The 25,294-nt window shown below is 39.3% G+C and overlaps 1 protein-coding gene across 1 annotated transcript in view; it reads left to right on the top strand.

Moving 5' to 3' along the window:
* The window catches only part of SEC24A (SEC24 homolog A, COPII coat complex component), a 43,963-nt gene extending 24,122 nt beyond the window's left edge, over positions 1 to 19,841 (top strand). Inside the window, exons 6-23 of the mRNA XM_056859112.1 lie at positions 584 to 756; positions 1,612 to 1,714; positions 2,674 to 2,800; positions 3,334 to 3,443; positions 5,068 to 5,180; positions 6,105 to 6,223; positions 6,803 to 6,858; positions 9,014 to 9,220; positions 9,449 to 9,569; positions 11,423 to 11,581; positions 12,639 to 12,812; positions 14,413 to 14,523; positions 15,217 to 15,392; positions 15,997 to 16,134; positions 17,326 to 17,430; positions 17,574 to 17,666; positions 18,186 to 18,289; positions 19,474 to 19,841. Coding sequence (XP_056715090.1) covers positions 584 to 756; positions 1,612 to 1,714; positions 2,674 to 2,800; positions 3,334 to 3,443; positions 5,068 to 5,180; positions 6,105 to 6,223; positions 6,803 to 6,858; positions 9,014 to 9,220; positions 9,449 to 9,569; positions 11,423 to 11,581; positions 12,639 to 12,812; positions 14,413 to 14,523; positions 15,217 to 15,392; positions 15,997 to 16,134; positions 17,326 to 17,430; positions 17,574 to 17,666; positions 18,186 to 18,289; positions 19,474 to 19,588 — 2,304 coding nt within the window. The 3' untranslated portion in view covers positions 19,589 to 19,841. The remainder of the gene's footprint in view (positions 1 to 583; positions 757 to 1,611; positions 1,715 to 2,673; positions 2,801 to 3,333; positions 3,444 to 5,067; positions 5,181 to 6,104; positions 6,224 to 6,802; positions 6,859 to 9,013; positions 9,221 to 9,448; positions 9,570 to 11,422; positions 11,582 to 12,638; positions 12,813 to 14,412; positions 14,524 to 15,216; positions 15,393 to 15,996; positions 16,135 to 17,325; positions 17,431 to 17,573; positions 17,667 to 18,185; positions 18,290 to 19,473) is intronic.
* The last annotated feature ends 5,453 nt before the right edge of the window (positions 19,842 to 25,294 follow it).

Raw genomic sequence — 25,294 nt, 5'->3', positions numbered from 1 at the left:
ACCATAGTTAAGGGGCTTGTTTTACAGATGTCAGCCACACTGAAGGGTAACTAAGGCCTGATTTTCAATGTGATGCTGGCAAGGCAAATGAACCTGTGGGATTTTTCAGCCACACAGCATCTAATTTAAGTTGAGCTGTTCCCCTCCCAAAGCAGCAATATGTGCTTAATTAGCACACCACTGCAACATGTTCCTGGGGCACAGATGTCGGGTATGCTAATTAAGCACGTGTAGGTGCTTTGCATGGGTAGGAGTCCTAGTTTAAATGAGGCATTACAAGTATATTGTTGCACAGGTGAGTTCGTATGCTGTTTAAGTCAAGCCTTAGAATGCTAGTTGGGTAGGAAGTCCAAGCAGGGCTCAAACCCCTTGTTTCAGTTTAACTTTCTGTCCACGTTGGCTCTTGGTGCCAACAGACCAGCTCACTTCTGCTTAGACTGGAAGGTATGCACCATTGTGTAGATGGTTGGTTAACCAAAGGTAGTAATAGTACATCTCTAATAAAAGTTCAAAGCCGTTAACTCTGAATACATTTTTGGCGTTGTGGTCAACTGGCTAACCTGTGTAATTTCTGTTCCATTAGCCTGCCATGGGAACTAACAACTTAGCTGCATCTATGAGCGGATTAAGTCTTCAGCCAGAAGGATTAAGACCTATCAACCTTCTTCAGGACAGAAATATTCTTCCCACTACTCCCTTGCAGGCACCCTTCCCAAACTTGCATGAAGATATTCAGAAGCTGAACTGTAATCCAGAGTAAGTTTATCTATGGTTTGTTGAACAAAATTCAGATTTTCTTTTCAGTTTAATATGCCCTGAAGGAGCTTCCCATGGTCATATATATGTCATACCTTAGTTTTAATTTACTGGGATTTTAACAAAAGCAAAATACATAACAGTGAAACATAAGTAGTTTAAAAATACTTAAACTTTTATTAATCTTTGTTTAGTTGACAGTTCTCAGTACGTCATGCTTATCTAGCGTTGGTATGACTACTGTAGTAGCAATTGCTGATATGAACATTATAAGGCCCTTCTGTTTTGTAATCAGTTTAACTTTTCTAAAGTGAGGTAGAACATTGGCGTATTTTGATTACAAAGTTCTTCTCAGAAAATTGCAAGATGCCCACTTCACATATGACTTTGTAGGCTTATTATGACAAATGGATTGTTTGCTAAAACAGTCAGACTAACATTATAAAAACCTGTTCAGATATTCTTGTACTTCATGGTAAATAACGCCAGTGGTTGGGAACTTCTTTTAAGCCTTTGGTCAAATTTTGTGAGATTAAACAGACCTTCTCCATCATGAAATGACCTCATACTCTAGGGATCCAAATTACTTGGTTGCAGAGCTATATTTACAGAACAGGTCTTTTTTGCCATACTCCACGTACTACAGTCTACGGCACATAGTATAAAACAATATAAATTTAGTCCTGAAAAAAGTATAAAATTAAATCTGAACATATTTTCTGTGTTGAAATACTTCAGAAGAGAGGGGTGGCCCTCTTTGGGTAAAACTGGAGCGAGAGGTCTAAGGAAAGTATGCAGGACAGGATGAAGATGCATTCCACTGATGGTGACTACAATTATTTATCCCTCATGTAGGTTGTTCCGATGTACCTTGACTAACATTCCTCAAACTCAGGCCTTATTGAACAAAGCCAAACTTCCTTTGGGGCTCCTACTTCATCCTTTCAAAGACTTATCGGTATGTGCATTACTTTGTGTTCTCCTACTGTTGACTTTCAAAATATGGTGCTCCATTAAGTGTGGTGTGTGTTAGCCTCACCCCAGAAAAATAATACTTCTCACAGGTGGAATATGGTGCTTGGAACAGCAGGCTCCATGGAGATCTTCCCACTTTAAGGCATTTTGCCTACATTCCTGTGATGAACACATGGTCTGCTCAAGCTTGAATGAAGCCAGAAAGTGCACATTTTGAAATGTGTGTTATATCTTTTCAGGCCTTTCAACTGTTAATGTTGAAATCAAAGTGTACATGTTTTTTGTTTTTTAAGTCTGCCTTTCCCTGATTTTGATCTCCTTGGATGGTTGCTATTTGCAAACAGGCCTAGGGTTTCTAGGCTGGGGAATAACTACTTGATTCTAGTGGGAAATGTGGCATCAGTTATAAACGCAGACAGGTTCTGCAGACTGTATAGATAAGTGTTTTAACGTGCCTTGTAATATAGGTTCTGTGACTGCTGGAGAAGCATATATTGTGAAGCGCGTAGGCACCCAAATCTGATCAGCATCTCCACACATTCTTTGTCTCTGCTGCTTCATATATATTGCAAATCTGAGTTCCATCCAGGCAGAGCCTTTCCTCCTCCTTTCTGCCCTCAGGCATTTTGTGTTAAAACAGTTTATTTTGAGCTTAGTGTAATATATGTCTGAAGCATTTATCCATGGTTTTGTTTAGTCCCTGATTCCACATTGCCTGTTGAGTGTTGGGTTTTTTCTAATGCCGTCAAACTAACAGCATTAGATTGTAGTTAGAATTCCTGCTGTAAACAGACATTGGAAGCCAGGCTTCAGCTACTGGCATCACTTGCCTTTAAAGAACTCATATCAGAGGCATGAGCAGAAAGTGGGCATCTGTGTGACCTGAGATAATAATGCATTCCTGGTGTATGATTTAAGGTATTCATTTTTTCCCCTCCTTAGCAATTGCCTGTAGTAACTTCCAGCACAATTGTGAGGTGTCGTAGCTGCAGGACGTACATCAATCCTTTTGTCAGCTTTCTTGACCAAAGGAGATGGAAATGCAACTTATGTTACAGAGTGAATGATGGTGAGTTTTCTTTGCAAAATGAGGATGAATGTGCAAAGACTAGACTAGACAAGGCTTTGATCACAGATCTCAATCTCTAATATATATCTCCTTTTAAAGAGCTTGTAATAGGGGAGATAGGCTTCCATTAGATGCTGTGCAGTGGTGAAAGCATTAAACTGCCCTTCCTGTGTAGCCTCAGTCTGAATTGGGAGAAGGGGGTACATGTGTGGCTGCAATTGAGCTTTTAAAGGCAAACAAAGATCTGCCCTCCCCCCTCCTTTTTTTAGTTTGAGCCTCAGCTGATATTTCTTATGTCAAATTTTTAATCCTGAACTTTAAAGATAGCATTAACTACTTGAGTCCAATGGGAAATAATTATGGCATTAGTTACCAGCTCTTCGTAGGTTCCAGTACTGCTAAATGTGACCTTATTTGTGACATCTCTCCAGGGATTCCTTAGAGAATGCTAAGCCCACTGTAGTTATAGTTAGAATACTCTCTAGAGTGCTTGTGCCTTAGTAAAGTGCAATTACAGTTTTTCTTTCCTATAGTTCCCGAAGAATTCATGTACAATCCTGTGACAAGAGTCTATGGAGAACCTCATAAAAGACCTGAAGTTCAAAATGCTACAATTGAATTTATGGCTCCCTCTGAATACATGGTGAGTTTTTTCCCCCTGACAGATTTTGTGGCTATAATACTATCTATAAGGAGCTGGATTAGTTAACACAGAGTACTAAACTATGGTTTGGCAGTATGTGAATCTGTCAGGATGAGTTTTCAGATTTAGCTCTTTTTACACACTAGAGATTCCTAAAGTATGTAAAGTATTTGTAATTGCCGAAAGACACCCTCCCATGGCTTGATGACATCTGACCATACTAAGGAGCCATGGAATATTGCCTTCCAGGAACCCTGCAATATTGTTGCTAGTTGAGTGTATTATTAATGTGGCAAATGTACTTGCAGGTCCCTTTAAAAAACAAGTATCCGCTGCATCATTACCCACAGCTCCCCCAGAAAGCTAGCTTTGCAGTTGCTGTATTGATATTGTCTTGCTATGCTAAAGATTTAGAATTGGGGCCAAAAGATAGACCATAATTGCTGACCACAGTCTAGAGAACTCCTAAGGAATTTGCAAGAACTTGCACCTATGTAGTTTAGCAGCTATTTCCCTTTTATGAGCAGCTTTATGCACCATGTTGAAAACAGGTCTTAAAGCAACCCTTTAAAAAAAAAAAAACCCAGCTTGTTATGTTGTCTGAAGGTTTCTATATGAAAACAAATGCGATATAAAACTGGGAGGAGTGGCAAACATCTTAGAAATGTCGTCATTCCCTTTCCTTATCTGTGAGGTCTGGATATTTGGTAGGGGAATTGCTTTGGAAGAAAGTTGCTGCTTTTAGCGCTTTTAGCGTCTCTTGATCATTTTATCCTATGGCTGTCAAGATACAAACAAGCAGTTCTTCTTGCAAGAGGAGGGTTTTGCTGCTTCTGCTTTTTAACTGCAGTGCATTATGCTGAATTCTGTTCGGGGAGGTTTCCTCTGTGGGGAATCTGGTGCATGAGCCCCAGTAGAATTTTGGACCCCCCAGTAGAAACTCTTTCACTTTGAACCAGTAATGTTGCTCCAGTATATTTATGTTTGCACAGTTACAATATGATCTTCAAGGCATGGCTGATAACCTTTCAATTCTTAACTTTGTATGAAGCTGGGTAAAAAAAATTGCCTCCTCATTCATAAAGATAAAGCGAAGATGGCTCCTAAGCCATCCCAACTTGTGCTCTTTAAAAGCAGACACAAATGACCATGTGTGTGTTTTCCCCCCTTTAAACTTGGCTTAGAATTCTAAAAAACATATTTGAAACCTTGGACATGATTCGGATTTGGGAACAGAGTAGCGTTATCAGAGGCTGCTGACCAAAAGATGTGGCTAAGTGATATGTGAAATTTGGATCCTGCTTCCGTAGTCATTCCCTCTTCCCATGCTCCTGCATTCCATTATGGTACCACTGATGTTTGAAAAACAATGCTCCCTTGGATTTGGGGCATTAAAGAAATGAGTTCAAGACTATCAGTTCCTAACTTCCCTTCCTGGCGTTTATATCAAGAGGCTAAAGGAAAACATGCAGTGTCTGGCTGCTCACTTTTGATTTATCATACTCCCCCTTGGCGAGCATCTATCTTGTACAGTTTGGGCTGGCCAGTTTTATTTTAAAAGGAACAGTTTACAGTGCCTGACAACTTTGAGTAACTGAAACTAACTTAGCTGCTTATTTTTCAGCTACGTCCACCTCAGCCTCCTGTGTACCTCTTTGTATTTGATGTGTCTCATAACGCAATAGAAACAGGATACTTGAACACTGTATGCAAGACCTTGTTGGACAATCTAGACTTGTAAGTTCTGTACATCTTTTCAGCCTTGTCTTTTAATGGTCACATTTTTTGCTCAGCTTGGTTGAGCTAATTTCTTATCAGCTCTTTTATGTGCTAAACTTTTAAAATGTAACAAGGTCCTCAATTAATGCCAATTCAAGTTAGTATATGTGTCTTTCACACACTGTGAGTAGCTTAGAGAGAGAGCATTGATCAGTCAAGTAGATAGCAAATTTATACAAATCCCAGAAAAGTTGAATGTTCTAATAGTTGATTTCCTTCTTACTGAAAATGCCAGTTTCCTCCATGGTACCTTTCTGTACTAAGGCTGCATCCTTTCGTTGTTGGGGTATATCCTGGAAGAAGGATCTAGTCGAGAAACTGCTTTAGAACTACTTTGTCATTTCACATCTATTGAGAATTTTTTATCTCACTTTTCTACTTTAAAAAAGTGGTATTATAGCTTATGGCAGGTAAATATAGTCATATAATTAAAGCTGTTGTTATGCGATCCTGAGGTAATGGCCACCGCTATCAGAATCACTGGGTAAGGGGCAGTTCACCAGGATCTTCTAGCTCCACCCCTCAGGGGAGATGTTTCTTTAAACAGCCCTGCTGTGGCAGTTGGTAAAGGGAGGGGCCACATCAAATGTAATATGAGAAGCTTGTATTTCTCTTGTTCTTCCTATCGGTCCATTGTAATATATTTTTCTTAGAAACGGAGCACTGCATCCTCTCTGCTTTGTTACAATATAATAATGTTGTGTATTGAAGAACTCTGTACAAATCTGAATAGTGGATTGATAACTGTGCAGAAAAATGATTTATATCCAGAGGGCAATATACGACAGATATTTTCTGTCACACAGAAAGTGTCTATTTGGCATATATGTGCAGTTGGACCCTTATTAACCATGATGCTAAGTTTCTGTGTTTAATTTTCAGACTCCCAGGAAACACTAGAACAAAAATAGGCTTTATAACTTTTGACAGCACAATCCATTTCTATAGCCTTCAGGAAGGTCTCTCTCAGCCTCAAATGTTAATAGTTTCAGATATTGAAGGTAAGTAGAAATCACCTGTAATATTAAATTTATTACATCGAATCCCATACAGAAAATTTTAATTTATCAGTGACCAAATTAGCCACAACAGATGACTTTTCTACCCCGATTATTTCCACGTCGGAAGTGCTAGAGTCTCTTCCTGTAGATGCATCTGAAGATGGCCAGTTGTATGTCGCATACTAGATTAGAACTTTTTTGGCATGCTGCCTTCAACAAATTTATATATGTTTGGTTTCTGCCTATCATGTATGGAATTCAGAACTCAGCACAGAGCTTGCTGATTTGTGGCCAGGAACCCAAAGATTAAAATACTGTTGCTTTTCAGCCCTTTCTACCATATGCTCCCTTTCCCAAAGCTGCCTTAAAGTTCATGGAACCTTCCAGAGTAGCATTCCATGAAGCGTGAGTAAACTGCTTCTAGAAAAGAGTCTGTAGCCTCCCTCCTTTTCTTCCCCCTCCACCCATCATGTTCTTTTTTGGATTTTATCAGTGTGCATAGAATTCAGTGCAGATATTGTATTTTAATAGCATTGAAAAAGACTATTTAGACCTCTATACCTGTTATTTTTCTTGCAGATGTGTTTATACCAATGCCTGAGAACCTACTAGTAAACTTAAATGAAAGCAAAGAGGTAAGAGTGATATTATGCAGTCTAAGCATGTACAAAGGTGTATTTAATGGTATTAGGTAAATCATACATTATCAGTTTGCCTCCTTGAAATAAGAATAGTATAACTTGGGAGATTTCCCCCCTCAACTAAAGATGTAGGTAGATGTATTCATTGTGGAGATGACATTGCTGTTCTTCTGTAATTGACTGTTTGCTGTTTTGAAGGAAGAAAGGAAAGAGTAAAAAAAAAAACTAGAAACCTGAAGGCAGGATTATTGTCTGAAACTTCAGCTCTTTGAATTGGCTGGATTTCAATATCATGAATGCTTCAAATGATTGGCAAGTGTTTTTATCTTAGAATATAAAATAAGATGCTATTGAACTGAGCTCAGCACAAAATTCCCTCCTAGAAATTACTGGTGTGTCCAAATTATGCAAGTCTTCGTTTGGCTTTATTAATCATCGTGCTGGTATGAGGGAGAGCTGGGGGGTGGCAGGAGAGAGCAAGAACTGGCACACAGGACTGGGCTGAGAACTGATCCCAGCTTGCTTAATAGCACCTTCCATGAGTGTAGGCTGTGCTTGGGCTTCTGAGATCAGCTCCACGTTCCAGTGCCCCATCCTCAATCCAAGCCTCCCCCACTAAGAACCAGGACTTTCTAGAGGCAGGATGCCCAGACCATAGGCACCAGAACAGACCTGTGACAATCAGACCTCCACAAGATCTACCTTCCCTTCCCATGCCAGTTACAATAAGGTACCCCTGCCAGAAGCAGGAACTTGGTTTCTACCATGCTGGAAGAGACAGCAGCTGTGTACACGCATACCTGGGACAAGTCCTTTTAAATGTAGTAGGACTTCCTTTGAAATGAGCATGCATAGCATGGATCTGTAAGTACACATGCTTTATTGTAAGATGTTCTACTGAAAGAGGAGGGCCTTGCATGTAAGTTAAAAGGATTTTAATTAGGGCTGTAACACTATCATTAAGCTGTAATAGTGCAGACATAGTGAAACAACTTTACTGGTACCAGCACCCAGCTGCTGCAATGACTGTATTACAATTTATTTTCATATGTATTAAAATTTTACTTGGGAAATAATGGGCAAGGTTGTGGGGGTAGTTTTATTTATTTACTTCATTAACGCCCCACTTTTCTCCCCAGTGGGGACCCAAAGTTTTATTTATTTTGTTTTATTGTATTTCTAGCCTGTCCTCCCCAGCTGAAACCAGGCTCAGGATGGGGAAACAACAATAACATCACAGATATACAGATAAATACCAGTTAAAACATCCTATTAAAATACAACTTCCAGACTATTATCTAATTATTAAAATAGATGGCGCACAGCTTGCCGTGGTACCCGCTGTGATAATGATATTGTAGCCAAGCAGGCAGGCCACCCCCTTATATATCACCAGGTAGAATAGAGGAAAAGGCAGGGGGAAGGTTTCTTAGAAGCAAGCGTTGATGAACTACTGGCAGCTGCCCTCAGTTGCAGCCCTGGTGGAAAGTCGCTTACCACATTCTCCTCTCCTCCATTTTATCCTCACATCTATCCTGTAAAAAGTATGTTAGGCTGAGTGTGTGACTGGCACAAGGTCACACAGCAAGCTTCTGGGGTATAGTGGGGATTTGAACCTGGGTCTCCCAGATCCTAGTCTGGCACTGTAATCAGTATACTCACAAGAACCCAAAAAGCTGCCTTATACTGAATCAGACCCTTGGTCCATCAGAGTCAGTATTGTCTACTCAGACTGGCAGCGGCTCTCCAGGGTCTCAGGCAAAGGTCTTTCACATCACCTACTTGCCTAGTGCTTTAACTGGAGATGCCGGGGATTGAACCTGGGACCTTCTGCATGCCAAGCAGATGCTCTACCACTGAGACACAGCCCCTCCCCATACTGTGCCGGTTCTTCGGGAAAGGGGCAGACTTGCTAACGGGAAATCTGAAAGGGGCAATTTGAGTTTCAGAATCTATGGCTATATATTATATTTTGAAAAGCTATAAAATCTTCCTATAGAGACTGGCAGTTACAAATGGCAATTAAAATGAAATACCTATATTTTGATATGCCTACTAGTACTAATGGAAACCTTTATTTTGTGTTCTCCAGCATGGGAGGAAAAGTTCTTTACATTTTCTAATGCTTTGAAAAAACTTTTTTCTTCAGCTAATTCAAGATTTACTAAGCACCTTGCCCCAGATGTTTACCAACTCCCTGGAAACACAGAGTGCTTTGGGACCGGCGCTGCAGGCTGCCTTTAAATTGATGTCCCCCACCGGTGGTCGAATTTCTGTCTTCCAGACACAGCTTCCATCTCTAGGAGCGGGTGCACTCAAACCTCGTGAAGAGCCTAACCAAAAAGCATCTGCAAAGGTAGAGAAGTGCATTCCCTAAATGGGTGTCCTGATTCTAAATAATTTTTAAAGTACAACTAAATCACTTGACAGATTGTAAAAGGGACTGGGTATGACCTTCTTAAAATAGCTTTAGAAAAATAATACAAACAGTACTGTTAATATGAATCAAAGTTATGACCACCGGTATCTGTAAGCTGATGCTTGGGGAATGTGGTTTGGAATCTTATTTCTGCTTTATTAACAGGATATACATCTTACGCCATCTACTGACTTCTATAAAAAGTTGGCCTTGGATTGCTCAGGACAGCAGGTTGCGGTTGACTTGTTTCTTCTTAGTGGGCAGTACTCTGATTTGGCTTCATTAGGTAAGGCATTTTGATGTCTGCATTTTTGGATCTTTTGTTAAAGACCTGGTTATATACTGCCTCATAACCAGTTGTGGTTCTGTGTCATGGTGATAAGCTTTAAATAGTGAAAGATCAACAATGACTTAATGTGATTATGAGGAACTAAAATTTGAATAGTGTTATGAGTACTAGTACAATTTCTGAGAAACCTCCCAAAGCAGAAAATACATCTGGTAGCACACACTTCCTGCAATTACTGCTGGGAAGTCTCTTCATGGGCAATTTGATGCCACCAATCAACAGAGTTGCCAGGAATATTTCAGGTAATTTAAAGGAAGCTACCAATCTCCTGATCAGCGCATGAAAGAGAAAGAAACCCACTGAACTAGTTTGAGAAGTATATATCAAATACTGTGTTTGGAATAGGAATGCAGAGGGACTGGATTAAGAATTCCTGAAGCAGTGGTGCTCGCAAGGTTATGTACGCTCTGTAAGAATGGAGCTATTCTGAAAGGCCAAGCATGGATTATAGTCAGGTGGACCACAAGATGCACGGCCAGTTTAAGAAATGCTGAGATTGTAAACTAGGTTAAATTTAAGAGGGCCTATAGCATTAACAAACAAAAAAAAAAAAACAAAAAAAAATGTTTTTCTATTTAGAGGCCCCTCATAATATGAGGTCCTAAACTGTAGTTTATTTGTCTTATACACAAATTCAGCTCTAATAGGATGCATTAGTGGAAAAGAAAAAAGAAAAAAAGTGGAAAAGAAAAAAAGAAAAGCCCACTTGGTTGATAAGTAACAACTGGTAATAACCTAGTAATAGATCACTCTTGTATAGATTGCCTCATCCTAAAATATCCCCATCCCACAAAGGAAAAATATGTAAAGGTTTCCAGGAGTAAGCCACAATACAGACATGTTCTGTGCTCTCTCATATACTCTTCAGAGAAGTATCTTCTCAGATTTTTGCTTGAAAAGATGTGTCACAGTCAATTAAGTGAAATAATCCCTTTTTTTCAAATTTTAAAAGTTTATTAAGTCTCCTTACAGTAGTGAAATGGATTATAGCTGCCTACTGTGTGTGTGTGTGGGGGGGGTCCTGTTTTAAAAATATGGATCTGGGGGCCCTGAGGAATTTGCAGGGAGAAAATACTCTGAACATTCCTGTTCTTCTGGGTGTCTAGAAAGTCTCATAAGCTTCTTCAACTCCCCCCCCCCATGGGTTTAGAACTGCTCTCAGCAGTCTGTGCTTCCTGGAGAATACCCAGTAAACTTTTGACAGCTTGTTTCTGGTAATTCACAAGGACATTTTTTTCTGCATACCAGTATATAGAATCCCATACTTTGTCTGTAGATGATAACTTTTGCTGTTTTTATTATTGGGATGATCCACCAACTTTACTATTAAGTATAGTAATTTTATCATAAATCCTTTGTAAGAGCACAGACAGGCAATTAGGAAATATGGTTGTGAAAGATGGCATGACAAATGCCAAGTTAATGATGAACCATTTTCTTTCCATTGGTAATGTCTTTTCTCTCTCAGTTTGTACTTAGGGCTTCCCTGAGATAAAGATCCATCTGGCACAGTGTGACCTGTCTAGAATAAAACATTAATCTGTTAAAATGAAAATTTACTCCTGACTGAGTTTGTTGAATCTTAGCTTCATCCTACATGGTGTGGTCTCATCTTAGATTCATCAACCATTTGAACACATATGTAGAAAAACTTTGCATATTTTAGCTGTTGTGCTAATTGGTAGTATTTTTCTTGTTTCTACTAAAAAATTCTTAAACATGTATACACGTATTAAATTGATCTGATCTCCGAGTGAAATAAACAACTATTTGCACTTTTTCTTTTCTAGGGTGTATATCAAGGTATTCAGCTGGTAGTGTCTATTACTACCAATCTTACCATCACCTACAGAATCCTCCTCTGGTGGAGAAATTACAGAAAGAGCTTAAGCGATACTTGACTAGGAAGATTGGCTTTGAGGCTGTTATGAGGATAAGATGTACCAAAGGTCTGAGAGAATTTAATTTTCCAGTGTTAAAGTAGGATTTTTCCATAAGTGCCTAATTGAACAATTTGGCAAATGTACATATGTAAACATTTGAAACCTAGAATTTTTATATTAGAAATTTGGAAATTAATAATAAATGCTGATAAATGCATGCATGTTCATTACTTAATGACAGCTGAATGATGAGCTTGCTTTGTCTAGTGGTAAGAAACCTTGGCATGTGGTGTGATGTATGGTGACTTTTAGAAAAGCCAGTCACTTGATGCGGTTAGTCAATGTGCATGTATGAGTAGATCATCACTGTTCTGCAGTGTGCATATCCAGAATATGCTGATTCGGTTTGTCAAGCCTAGATAATATTTATTAGCCTTCAGAGATTCTGCCATTTGCGCAGTGGAAGGCTTAATATGTGGTACACTTCCATAAAAGTTAGAACTTTGCCAGAGTATTAAATCTTTGACTTAAGATGAGGTGTGTTAATACAATCGGGCTGCTTCTCTGTCCATTACTGTTAGAAGACTGATCTGTGTTCCCCCTCCTTTGCTGCCAAAGCCACCTATCAGGACTGAAATGCTTATGACAAATGCTGGTGTGTTTATTTGTGTAAGTTTTCCTTATGTCACATATGATCACCGCAATTGTCATGTTCAGGAGATATTAACTGAAGTCCAGTGGAATCCCTTGCATGTGGAAAAAGTGCTTCACATGCAAAAAAGGAGATTGCTGATTTCCCCTTGTGCAGGGGATGTGATAATAATGAAGGGTCCTGAAAAGCCCCAGTGTGCACATGGAATACCAGTAAGGAATAGAGGATGACACGCCACAAGTAGGAGTACTGTGGCAGCGCACAGAGTATCTTTTACGGAAAGATCTGGCTGCCTGAGTTAATTTTCAAACTCCTTTGTAACTTTCTTTGGCCAAAGTAACCTTTAAAACTCCTGTACCGAAGTATTCCTCCGCATTATGATGTGAATGTCATTCAGAAAATAGCACAATTATGCCACCAGTTCGTAGTGTTAAAATCGCTTTCCTAAAACAGTGCTTCTTTTCATCCTAGGTCTTTCCATTCATACCTTTCACGGCAACTTTTTTGTGCGGTCAACAGACTTGTTGTCATTACCCAATGTGAACCCCGATGCAGGATATGCTGTACAAATGTCAGTAGAAGAGAGTCTAACAGACATGCAAGTGGTCTGTTTTCAGTCTGCCCTCCTTTACACATCTAGTAAAGGTAAGGATGTCATGGCATCAAATGCCGATGATTCAAGTAGGTAATGCTTTTTCCAGATCTTCAGATAAAATTATCTGGGCATGAGTCACCTTAGATTCACTGACAAATTTGTTTGCTAGCAGTAGCTTCATACTTTGACTTCTAACATGTTGAAGAGTGGGAAGCAGCTCATGGACAATTATGTTGAGCGGAATATGGGCAATTAAAGCATACAGTTTGTTGTCTAAACCATTGTGTTCATGGGTTTGGTTGGGAAAAAGAAGCCTCTATTTAATTTCCAAAGTGAATTACATTCTAGTTTTTCTTTGTAGTAGTATCATTTTATGATAAATTGTGGTATTTTCTGAAGCACAGCCTGGACAAGTATGATAAATACTTCCTTCCTTCCTTCCTTCCTTTAATGGTACAATAGGCTGTGGGCTCACCACACTGAACTGCTAAGCAGAATTTTTAAAAATCATTTTATTTTATATAATTTATTTGATCACATATATGTTTTTTTTAATTCTCCTCATGTCTCTTAGATTCAAATAAACCAAAAATAAATGTCACTACTCGAATTGTGACAGCTGGATCACAACCACCCAGCAGAAATTGTAGCTTATTAGCTACAGGTATGCCTATATCAGGAATTAATGGGTTGATCAGCTGTGTTCTTATGAGCAATTAAGAACACAGCTGATCAACCCATTAATTCCTGATATAGACCTGCCTGTATATCGACATCTTCTACAATAAAATAAGACATGCTCCTTGGTTTCAATAGAACCAGTTCCACATCCACATAGACGCTCAGAGTAGGGCTTTTTAGAATAGCGGCCACTCAAAATGGCTGTGGGTAGTACATTGAATCTGGCTAAAAAGAAGGCTGTTCTGTAAACTGGGATGGTTCAGAAATCAATATATGGATAACAAGAATTTGAATATGTAAACCCCCAAAAAGCAGGAGAGCACAGATGGTAGGCACGGAGAGCGGTGCTGTTTACGTCCCACTGAAACAATCTTTTTTTTTTCCGCCAGAGTGCAGGCAGTAGAAAAAGACATAGTTGACAAAAAGGCATTTTCCAGTCCCAGCCTCTGAAGTTTAGCATATACATACCCAAACCAGGGGTTAACATACGAGCCCTTGGATAACAAATTTAGAAGACTACCCTCAGGAAGAGCAAAGAGAAATTTTAATTGATAGCTGAAGATTAAAGCCCATGCTTTTGCCTCCAGGGAATGAATCCCCAACTCAGCTCTAATAGCAATCCCTGCCATGCAATAAGGAGCACCCAGTAACTTTCTTAGAAACCTATGCAGAATAGCATCAAGATGCTCGCCTACTAAAGTGGCCCACAAAGGAACACCGCAAAGAAGCTGGCTAACTATTTAACTTCAAAGAGCATAATATTAAGGGGGTTGGACTAGATGACCCTGGTGGTCCCTTCCAACTCTATGATGCTGATATATTGTCCGCCTCTAGAAAAGAAAAACGCTGAATTGCTTTAGACAATCTTAAGGCCTTTTCTTTTGTAAGATGATTACTTTTGGTCAAATTAGATTGAAATTTGTTTGTTAAATACTGGAGACCATGGATCTCATTCTGTTCTCTGTACAGGTGAAAGGAGGATTCGTGTCCACACATTGTGTTTACCAGTTGTTAACCAGTTGAGTGACGTTTATATGGGTGCTGATGTGCAAGCTATTACTGGGCTTTTAGCCAATATGGGTAAGTGGTTAGGCATTGTTTGTTTGAGTAGGAAACACCTGTCCATAGTGTTGAGTCCTATGCAGCCCCAGCAAAGCTGCACTGCATAAATGGCAACTTCCCCTCCTCTCTTGTCCACCATAGTCTTCCGTAACCCCAGGAACTGTGCCATAGTGGGTCAGTGGACCCTCAGGAACATCTGTTGGTATCTCAATATGGCCCTGCAGCATTAAGTGTCTCAGAGTCTCCTTTGCTCTTGGAAGCTCTTAATTGAATCTGTGCAGAAAACGAAACCTATAATATTTGTTCATAAATATTTAGTGTCAATTAATAAATATGATACGCAGAGTCTCAAGGATTAATGGAATAAGGAGATAGGTAGCCCTATTTTGCCAAAGCAAAGGGGTCTGGCCTTAAAGTTGGTGCTGTAACTCACAGGACATGTTCCTTAACCATATGCTTGGGGCGTGTCCAGTCATTTGGTTCTTTTGGGAGGAAGTTATTACTCAGGTTTTTGAGGATGCTTATGTACTTTTAAAGGGTTGGCCTTCTCTTGATGGTCAGTGACAAAGGGACCCTCCATGCCTTACTACAGCTAAAAGGCTTGTATTACAGCACTGGAGAGATAAATGTGAGATTAAGCAACTGCAGAAGTGACGTCTCAGTAGCACCTTGTCTTGATAGTCAAGGTCCCTATGTACCATTCCTTTTCAGCTGTTGACCGGTCAGTTTCTGCTAGTTTGAGTGATGCTCGAGATGCGTTGGTGAATGCTGTAATAGATTCCCTTTCTGCATACCGATCCTCTGTCCTAACTATTCAACAGCCTGGTCTCATGGCACCATTCTCATTACGTCTCTTCCCGCTGTATGTACTGGCTCTCTTAAAACAGGTAAGCACAAAAGTATCACTTCAGTTTGAAGACAGGTTCTGTAGCCAAATCTTACTGGATGGATAAAAGATGGTTTAGAAACTTGCAATCATGTTCAACATATCACCCTTTTGCCTGGTGGTGTTGCTGAAGAGGTCTGATAGACTAAGTAAGGTTGGGCTAGATTTTTCCTGCTTCATCCTCAGGCCCCTGGTCTCCATCCCTTTAAAATTACAGCAATGGTACTTGTCACAGCAGATTGTTCTGAACTGCAGCAACTTGCTTTTTCTTGTGAGTCATGCTGAGAATGGTTGCTATTACATTTTCAAGTCCATCAGTTGAGCAATACAGATGTGTCTAAACACATCAAATAAAATGCAAGGTAAATTGAATACAATATCAGATGAATATCAATCTTAAATGCTGGCTTTAGTAATTTAGTAATTATAGTAGATTTTAGGTACAGAATGCTTGTGCAAAATTCATGAGTTTTAAAATATCTATCCTGTGAGATTCTTTTCTATCTTCTTCCATTGTCTTCCTTCAAAATCTTGAAATGTGATTCTAATCTTATGTTTTGCACTTAGTTCTCTGATAATAGTATTGTTGCTGCACCTTTTCACAGAAAGCATTCCAAACTGGCACAAACACACGTTTAGACGATCGCATCTTTACCATGTGTCAAGTGAAAAACCAACCGCTAGCGTACCTTATGCTTATGATGCATCCCACTTTGTACAGAATTGACAATCTCACAGATGAGGTATGGTTTGCTTTTAATTTGCCCTTTAAATGCTGAGTGTGAGCTTCCCCTCCCCCACAGTTTTATGTGTTGGGCTTCTGTAAATAGGTCAGCCCCCCCAAAAATGTCATGAAGGCCACTGTCCAGCCTTTTCTTAATGTGGGTTTAAAAATAAATGTGCTTTTCATGCTCATTGAGGGGGAGTCTTTCTGCACTCATTTGGAGATCTTACAGGGAGACTTCTTTCTCCTCTATCCTTTGCCTTATGAGTGTATGGAATCCACCCCACCCCCTGGCCAGCCTGGCATGGGTACTCTGGATACTCCAAAGTAGGGGGTAAACTGTATGCAATGACAACTTGCCAATGGGATTCCTTGCTGGTATGTTTTGAAGTCTTTATTGCTTTGTCATAGTGGATGGAGGCTCCACACACAGGGCAGTCCCTGGGAACTGCATTTAGATAGTATCTTGCAGCAGTCTCTAGAATCCATTTGCCTACATGGAGGACTCCTCAAAGGACCAGGGACTGGATTGTGCCTATTTGTATATAGGAGAATGTTTCAGAAACCTCTTCAACCATTTGCAAGAGTCGCGTCTTGTAAAGATCCACACCATATGATGTGAATCAACATTACAACAGACTGTTTCAGTTCATGGTTTTTTAACTGATGGGGATTTGTTTGTAGGCATAAAACAGCCTACAAACAGTAATTTGGGATCACTCTGTGTCAGTGTTTTTAAATTAAGCGCAGACCCATAAATTTTACAGTTTGAGATGCTTTCTTTTTTTATTATTGGAACTATTCCAATTTTATCAGAAGGAAATGGACAGCTGCAGATGCTTTTGAAGCAGTGGTGGCCACTGGGAGCACTTTCTGTACATGTCCATTGAAAGTTATAGCAGTTCTGCACAATAGCTTGTAAACAAACTCTTCTAAAGTAGCACATGCGACTTCTTGTCAACTGATTCTAAGGAGTACATACCCAGAAAATTATGGGGTATATTCACCAAGGCAAAATAATTTAAAACTGGGACAGATTTTTTCTGTCCATTTTATGGACATACTAAATACAGGTGGCTCTTTTATACTTGGTAGGGGGTTCTGTTCCTATTAATAAAGAACCTACAGCCTCCAGCCTAGTTGTGCACCATGTGTGACTGTCTGTCTGCCTTATTTTCAAGATGTAATTGTGATCTGCATATCTCTTTAGGGAGCCCTCAACATCAACGACAGAACGATACCTCAGCCACCCATTCTCCAGTTATCCGTGGAAAAAATAAGTAGGGACGGTGCTTACCTTATGGATGCTGGCTCTGTAAGTTGCATTTCGCTGATTTGTCTGTATGATATATCAAAATATATCTTCATCTTAAGGCTGCACAGTTATTGTCTAGAAGGTGGTTAGGATGAGCATGTATTGCACAGATTAATGTGTTGTAATTATCCATGACTCTACAGGTCATGTTTTTATGGATTGGAAAGAATTGTGGACAGAACTTTATCAGCCGTGTCATTGGCGTTCCAAACTATGCATCGATACCACACAATATGGTAAGAATGGGTTATTCTTGTTGACTTTGTAATCATGCAGTTGGTACGTTCAGCTACTTTATACATAAACAAGAGATATGTTCCTGTTGCGAGAGAATCAGATCTTCTGCTTCTCTTGAATAAGCCAGCATGTTCTGAAAAGGGAGCAATTCACTTGTTCCTCCACCGTACAGTGAACGACACTGCAAGATTCAAAAGGAATTCCCTGCTCCAGAGTACATCGATTTGAGAGGGGTGAAGCAGCATACTGTTTGAATGAGTTCAAACATGATATACGATCTTGTAATTTTGCTTGAGGATAGCCACAGTTCATTGCTTAAATTGCAGCGGGGGAAAGGATTTTCTCCCCTTTCTCTCTGTCTCCTTCCAGTTGTGATGTGTACTTGAAGATGTGGGGTGGCAAATGTCAATCTATGATATATAATGCTGTTCCCTCGGCGGAAAAAATATAGAAGTTGTCTGCCTTTTGAGATTGTTTTGCTAAGGGTTCACAATGGCTTTTTCCCCTTCCTTTTTCAGGCACATCTCTCTGAGCTAGACACCATTGAATCTTCTAGAGTGCTTGCTTTTATCTCTTGGCTGAGGGAGCAAAGACCATTCTTTCCTACATTGTATATAATAAGGTAAGTAGTGGTTTGTAATGGAACACATTAGCATGCACTTTGGGCAGCTGAACAGCCTATCTCTCTCTGGGACAAGAAGCTGAGTAGCAATCTGCCAGTGTGGGTGCCTTCTTTTTCAAGAGTTCAGTTTTTTTGGTGTAGGGCAGTGGTCCCCAACTTTTTTGAGGCTGCGGGTACCTCTGACACAGGGAGGCAAACCCAACCACAAAATGTCAGGGAGTCAGCTCATGCACAACTCTAATAGTGACTCTTCAACATTTCTGGCAGAAACTCTTATTTAACAGGATGCCTTTTAATATGAAGATACTGTTTAAAATATTTTCTTGTATGCTCCTTCAGACACACAGTGAAGATCTTGTGTTGTGGTGGAAGCTGCTGCTGAAGCAACTTCTTAAAAATCCACACAGAGAATGAGATTTCCAATGGCCAGGCAAGAAGCCCTGCTGGTTGAAAGCTCCACTTGGCCCTGGCCACTTTCTAAAAAACACTTGAGAGGTGCCCAGAATGGTGTTGATAGGTGCCATGGTGCCTGCAGGCACCATGTTGGGAACCCCTTGTGTAGGGCTTTGAAACACCCCCCCAAGAAGTCTCTCTTATTCCTCAAGGCTTTGAAAATGAACTGAAAGATTGGGCAGCCTAGAGACACCTGGTTGGCCACTGTGTGAACAGACTGCTGGACTTGATGGACCTTGGTCTGATCCAGCATGGCCTTTCTTATGTTCTTTTGGATGTGGTGTTCACTGTTGCCCCTTCTTGAAATGTGTTTGCTGTATTGGTTTGCATTAAGCAGTGATATATAAATGCTGAAAACAGTGGCTGACATCCTCAGTGTGTGTTTGGAATCACTACATGACTGACAGCTTCCCTTACACTTGAGCAAGAGCAACTGTTTGCATGTCATCCTGTTGCAGGTGTAGAGCTGTCACATGTTATGGTGAATAAGGACATCTTTGCTTGCATTAGCCACAGTGACTTTGCTTGCATTGGATTTCTTTGCCTGCGTTATATTGTGTTTTAGCAAAGAGCTGCTGGATCTGTGTTTAAATGTGCAGGTCTGAGATGTTAATAGACCTGCTTTTTTATTTTTAGCTGCCCGTTCACATTGTAAGTAATATGTTTAAGAATCAAGCACTACATGTTATTCTATTTAACTCATTCAGAGTTCTCTTTGCTTTCTTTTGAAGGGACGAAAATCCATGGAAACCGATTTTCCTGCAGAACATGATAGAAGATAGAACAGAATCTGCCTTATCATACTATGAGTTCCTTTTGCATATTCAGCAGCAAGTGAACAAATGAGCCTTTCACTTACATGGTTCAGTTTCTCCTACAGAACACTTGTGCTTGTAATGTTCCTGTTAAGTTTTGGACATGATACAGTTGATAAAAATCTCACTGTGATTTTTTTAAAAGCAAAGCAAATAAAGGACCACAACTCTGAAACAAACGTACAACTACATGATAGTGTACTTAAAAAATGTATTTGAACAAGATGGATGCCTTTAATTTGCTGCAAAATGTTTCACTGTAAGTAATTGTGGCATGAGTTATAAAGGCAATATTGAAAGGGTTAAACCTTTATAAACCAGATTTTTTTCAGATTATTATATTTCTAACTTTTTATTTTTCTGCTTTGTGTTTTGCTGCTAGGTTTACAACTTTCCAAAACTGAGTTGCAGGGAAACTACCTTGTCTTTATTATACACTATATCACTAAATCTAAACAAAATTAAAAGAACAATGAAACAATTCATTGTGGAACAAATACAATATTTAATTTAGTTTCCCCTGCTTTTTCAAATGGATTATGATGAACAGGCAAAGTGAACTTGAAGTGGTCTAGTTTGATTAAAAATGAATATGAAATAGTTCGTATAAAACATTTTAGGATGCATCAGTATTCTAGTATCAAGAGAACTATGAATTTGCATTATGTCCAATAGGAATTATAATTAAGTGGCCTGATTCAGCTGCACAGATGGTGAAATACAGACTCTAGTTTCAGCTGTTAACATGGTGTGTGTAGTCTTTAATTCATTAATGGAAAGTAAATAGGGGAACAGAAAATGACTACAAGTGATGACCTTCTTTTGGATTGCATTTGATTAAAATTAAGTCAAGTTTTTATATTGGGTTTCCTAGTGATAATCCCATAATTTTCACTACATTAGAAGCAGCATTGAGCATTTTATTTGACATCCAGGGAAACATCCTAGCAGAAGTAATATTGCCATTTAAAAGGGGGGGAAATCATTCTTTCAGGGAAGCATTTTGTGGCTTTAAGGGGGAAAGGTTTGCCTGATTTCAGAAACCCCATGAAACTTCTGCATAGTGTATGCACATAAATGTTTTACTCATGCCCTGAAACCCTCTGTAGATTAAATCATGACAAATACTATCTGTGTTTTATAATGTGTATAAAATACCATGCAGACAACCTGCATCAGCAACATCTTTCTTTGATGATGTAACTTGTAGCTGGCATGGATTTCTATTTTTTCCTCATACCCCACTTCAGGCTCTTCAAGAGCTGGGGAGTGGCAATATTTTCCACTGTGCTTTCCCCCTTAGCATTTTCCCTGAGCAATCCTTCACAGCCATTTTCAGGTCATTGTTTCTGTTCAGCTGTAAGTGATTTTAAAAACTTGCCTCAGTGCCAGGTATGGGTAAGAAGTATTGGCACAAAAAGCCACTAAAGTTCTCTCATGAGCTGTAGTGTTTATAAACCAGCATTTTGAATCAGAATAGCGACTCCTATATATGTCTAACCATATTGCCTGCTAATCTATGCAGTCTGTCAGAGTGGCCTATGAAAAGTTACGTACAGAATTGTCATTGTTATGTTGCACTTGCAGTGGAAAAGGTCTCTATTTAAAAGGATTAAAATACACCTGTTGAAACTTGTTAAATTGAAGTACTTTGTTGCTGGTGGTATCTTGTGCAAGCTCTAATGGATTTTGAGCATTTGTCATTAGAAATCATAATGAACTTTGGGAGTATATGATCATGGGAGGAGTTCTAGAAAACCACTCACTGATTGCCTCACCACACAACCAAAGCCTGAATATTTTAACACTGTCCTCTTGAATCTTCAAAGCAAAACTGAATACAATCATTCCAATCTAGCAAGAGCAATCCACACATACAAAAAAATTGAGGCATCAGTGCATCTAGTTCAGATATGGACACGCCCCCAAGGGGGAATAACACATTCAGCACCGAGTGAATATGCGCCACAACATGCATACAATGCTGAACAGATGGTGCCGGCCAGTTTCTCAGCATTACCTGTGTGAGGAGATCCTTGTGTGCAACAGTATGTTCTGTACACAAGGAACTGGTCTGAAGCGGAGGGGGTGCTATAGACTCACTAACTGCAGATGAGCCAGTGTAATGGTTTTGCATAAAGTAGCCTATGTGACTGAGACATTTATTTCATGGGAAAGTCTCTTATCTTTTTTTTTTTTTTTATCAAGAGTAGCGAGCACATATTACTGTCAGGGAAGGATGCTTTTTTGGGATGTTCATACTCTTTTTTGCAATATTGTATTTCCTAATTTTATTCCTTGTAATGGGGAAAATATCATCCGCTTCACCTTGCATTACTTTTTAATAATGGGGATTGTAGGGCAGACGTGTGTATAAAACTGCCTGTACTATGCTGTAGTTACATGTATTTTAAGATCTACAGCGACTTAACTAGGCAAAGGTGGCCCAGATGCTCACATCTTAGCATGGCAGTCCACAACAGATTTTCTCTATTTTTCTAGTTTTAAGATTTTTTTAAAAAACAATACTTCAGTATGATTGGTGACTATGTTGAATTCCGTCAGCCATCAGAAGAATCCATTTTTAATTAGCATTTGCTTTTCTGTTAATTTAACAACTTGCATTTGAGCCAACCTTGACAGTTTTGCAATAACTAGGATAAAATTTACTTTTATTCAGAAGTTTTACAGAATATATAATCAGATGCAAAATGGCTGTTAAGGGACCATCAAATGTGACAAAGCTTCTGTTCACTAGTTATTAAATCCTTCTAGTAAATTTGATTTTTTTTGTAAAGTAGTGTAAAATATTGTAATATTAATCCTTGTTTTCTGAACTCAGACATTGATCTTCAGTGTGAATTTGTAAACCATGTCCTTCTGAACTGGAGGCAAGGTTTTACTTGTTCCCCTTTTTACAGTTTGTAATTTTCACTGTTTTATTCCTGTAAAAAGTCATTTGTAACACATGCAAATGCTTATTTTAGCTGTGCTAATTTATCGAATTTGGCTATTCAATAAAATTAATTGAAAGAGCTCATAACTCCATCTTTCCTTTATAAGCAGTAGTTGGAAGCCACAGAGAATACCTCAGTAAAATGGTCTTGAGGCTCTTCAGTAATGAGTCAGACTGTCTGAACTTTATACTACACAAATAGTACATAGTTTGGAAGACAAACTTGAGTTAATTTTCTCCTGAAAAACTGTCACTAGTTGTTTGATTCTCCTAAATGTATTCCACATTATTTACTAAAATATCAAGTAGCTGGTGTTCAAGTCGAGAAAAATCCTCAAGTTACTACAGAATTTACTAAGTTGAATCACAGAGTTGGAAGGGACCACCAGGGTTATCTAGTCCAGCCCCCTGCACAATGCAGGGAATTCACAACTACCTCCCCCACAGTCCACTTGAGACCAGTTGCTGCCTACATGGGTTGGATTCAAAAAACTGAGAGCCCCACCTGTGCAACATGCCTTTCTCACCTCCCCTGTCTTCTGCTATCCACCGCCATCTGGGAAATTGCCCTATGGATCATGGAATCCTCAGGAAGAATGTGGAACGCAACTGGGGGGTTGCAGCCCAAGTGAGAGGTCCACAGAAATAAGTAGAAGAACATTTTTGATCCATTCTTGCTCAAACATTCTAATTTCATTCTTCTAGCACCAATAGGGGTAGTATAATGACCAATAAAAGCTGTATTAAATGCATGTCCAAGATCAAAACACCAGATTTTTGTATTCGTTTTTAGTAGAAATTGAATGTTTCCTTTTTCAAACTTGGGTAATGATTTTTTAAGACCAACAATGTTCCAGCTTCTGAGTTCTCCAGAACTCTTCCTTGGAATAGTCAAAAAGGGCAAGAGTCCAGTAGCACCAAGCACTTCAAACACTGACAAACTGTTATTGTTATTTTGGTTGGTCTTAATAAAAGGTATGACATGGTTTTTATGAGAGCTTTTGTTGTTGCTATGAACCAATACAGCCACCTATGTATTTCCCCCTCACAACTTGCAAATTCTATGCCATACCAAATCACTTTCAGGACACCGCTCTCTATAATTGACAACACGAGTCAAAAGAAATATTACAATATGAGAATTTTGTAAAGAAACCTTATAAATCTCTTATCCTCCAATCAGGGATTCTCTCAGAAGTCTTCAACCTTTCCTGACTTCAGACGTGCAGCCAGCAGCATGGGGCCAACTGAGTTTCAAATACGTGGCTTGATGTCACATGACATCATTCGTGATAGGAAAGTGAGGAGCCAGTGTTTCAGAACTTCCCTCTGTATCCAGAGTGACCTCGACCACTTTTGCTCAAAGGGCATGCAGTGTGGAGCACTGACTTCTGTGAATGCAGCAGGTCCTTCCAATAAAATAAAAAAGCTCAACCACCTGAGGATCCCTGTTGAGGATCCCGGACCTACACAAGCTTAAAGTAGTACAACAGCCTGTCACAGCATTCCTTATTGAGTAGCTGTGGAAGCAAGCAGGTGTAATGACACTCATGGAGAAACAGCACTGCAGCAATGTGGACAAGATGGGAATTAAGCAGAGAAAAATGATTGGGGGGATGGAATAGGCAACAATAAAGACAAATATGTCCTTGGGAGATAAGAAAAATACATGTGCTAAATTGTGCTAGAAAACTAAGCACAATTGTGACACCCCATTTCAATAAGTTATCGCTATTTCCCCTGTCCAAATTTCGCTACAGTCATCCTATTGATGCACAGCATACAAACTCAAAGGCTCATTACGAAATATTGCTTTATGATTTCTGGATTTGGAAGGTGTTGTCATGGTCTCACAAATTACGATACAACTTTATATCAGATTCCAGTAAAAACCAACCAGTGCTTTTAATGGAGAAACAGATTAGTATATTTCTGACTCACAAATACCGGAAGCCCTAAAAAGATTCAGGGAACAAACAGGGCTGAGAGTGGCAAGTTCCACTGTAACAGGCTAGGACTTTAAGGCAGATGCTCAGTTATTTGAACAACAGTTTTTCCCTTGCTGGACCAAGAAAATTGGTTCACCCATTAATTTTGAATTCATGTGATACACTGCCTGTAAATGACGTCAATGTTTCCTGGAGTTAGTGTTCCTTTAAAGGGAGGTTGCCATTTGTAGGCAGATGGGATTGCTGGTTGTGCATGAACAGGGAGCAGTGAATCTTGGGAGAAACCTAATGTAGATGTTTAAGAAAATAACAGCCAGTCAGATTTCCTGCTATTATCTTGAGTTTAGATAGACTTGATTCTTTGACAAGTTATAGATCAAGTAGTATCTGATGCTTTTGTGTATTTACAAATCTATAGTCACTCCACAATGGCATAGCACAGCTTAATTACAACACTGATGTTTTTAGTATTGCATAGGTATTACTAGTACTTAACATCAAGTTTCTACTAGGTCTATGCTGGTTCTGTCATGTTCCTAAAGAATATTGGCAGAAAGATCAACACAGTGTGGTCTTATAAGCTGCTTTTTTATGAATATCCCAGAAGATATCACAAACTGTGGGTTCACTTTACATCAGTTCAGCACCTCAACCTTTTAGCTGGGAGTATGTTTATCTGTTGTATCAGAATGAAAGAGATAGTAATCTTCCTGTTATTATCCTGAACAAAGTATCATATATCCATTTTCATATGAAGCAACTGAGAACAACACATGCTTTCTTTAAGGAAGGGAGCAGTTGTTCTTGCCTTGCTTGATACTATCTGGAGCAG

Source organism: Euleptes europaea, chromosome 1, assembly GCF_029931775.1.
Source record: "Euleptes europaea isolate rEulEur1 chromosome 1, rEulEur1.hap1, whole genome shotgun sequence".
NCBI classification, from domain to species: Eukaryota; Metazoa; Chordata; class Lepidosauria; order Squamata; family Sphaerodactylidae; genus Euleptes; species Euleptes europaea.
This window is presented reverse-complemented; position numbering and strand designations above follow the sequence as displayed.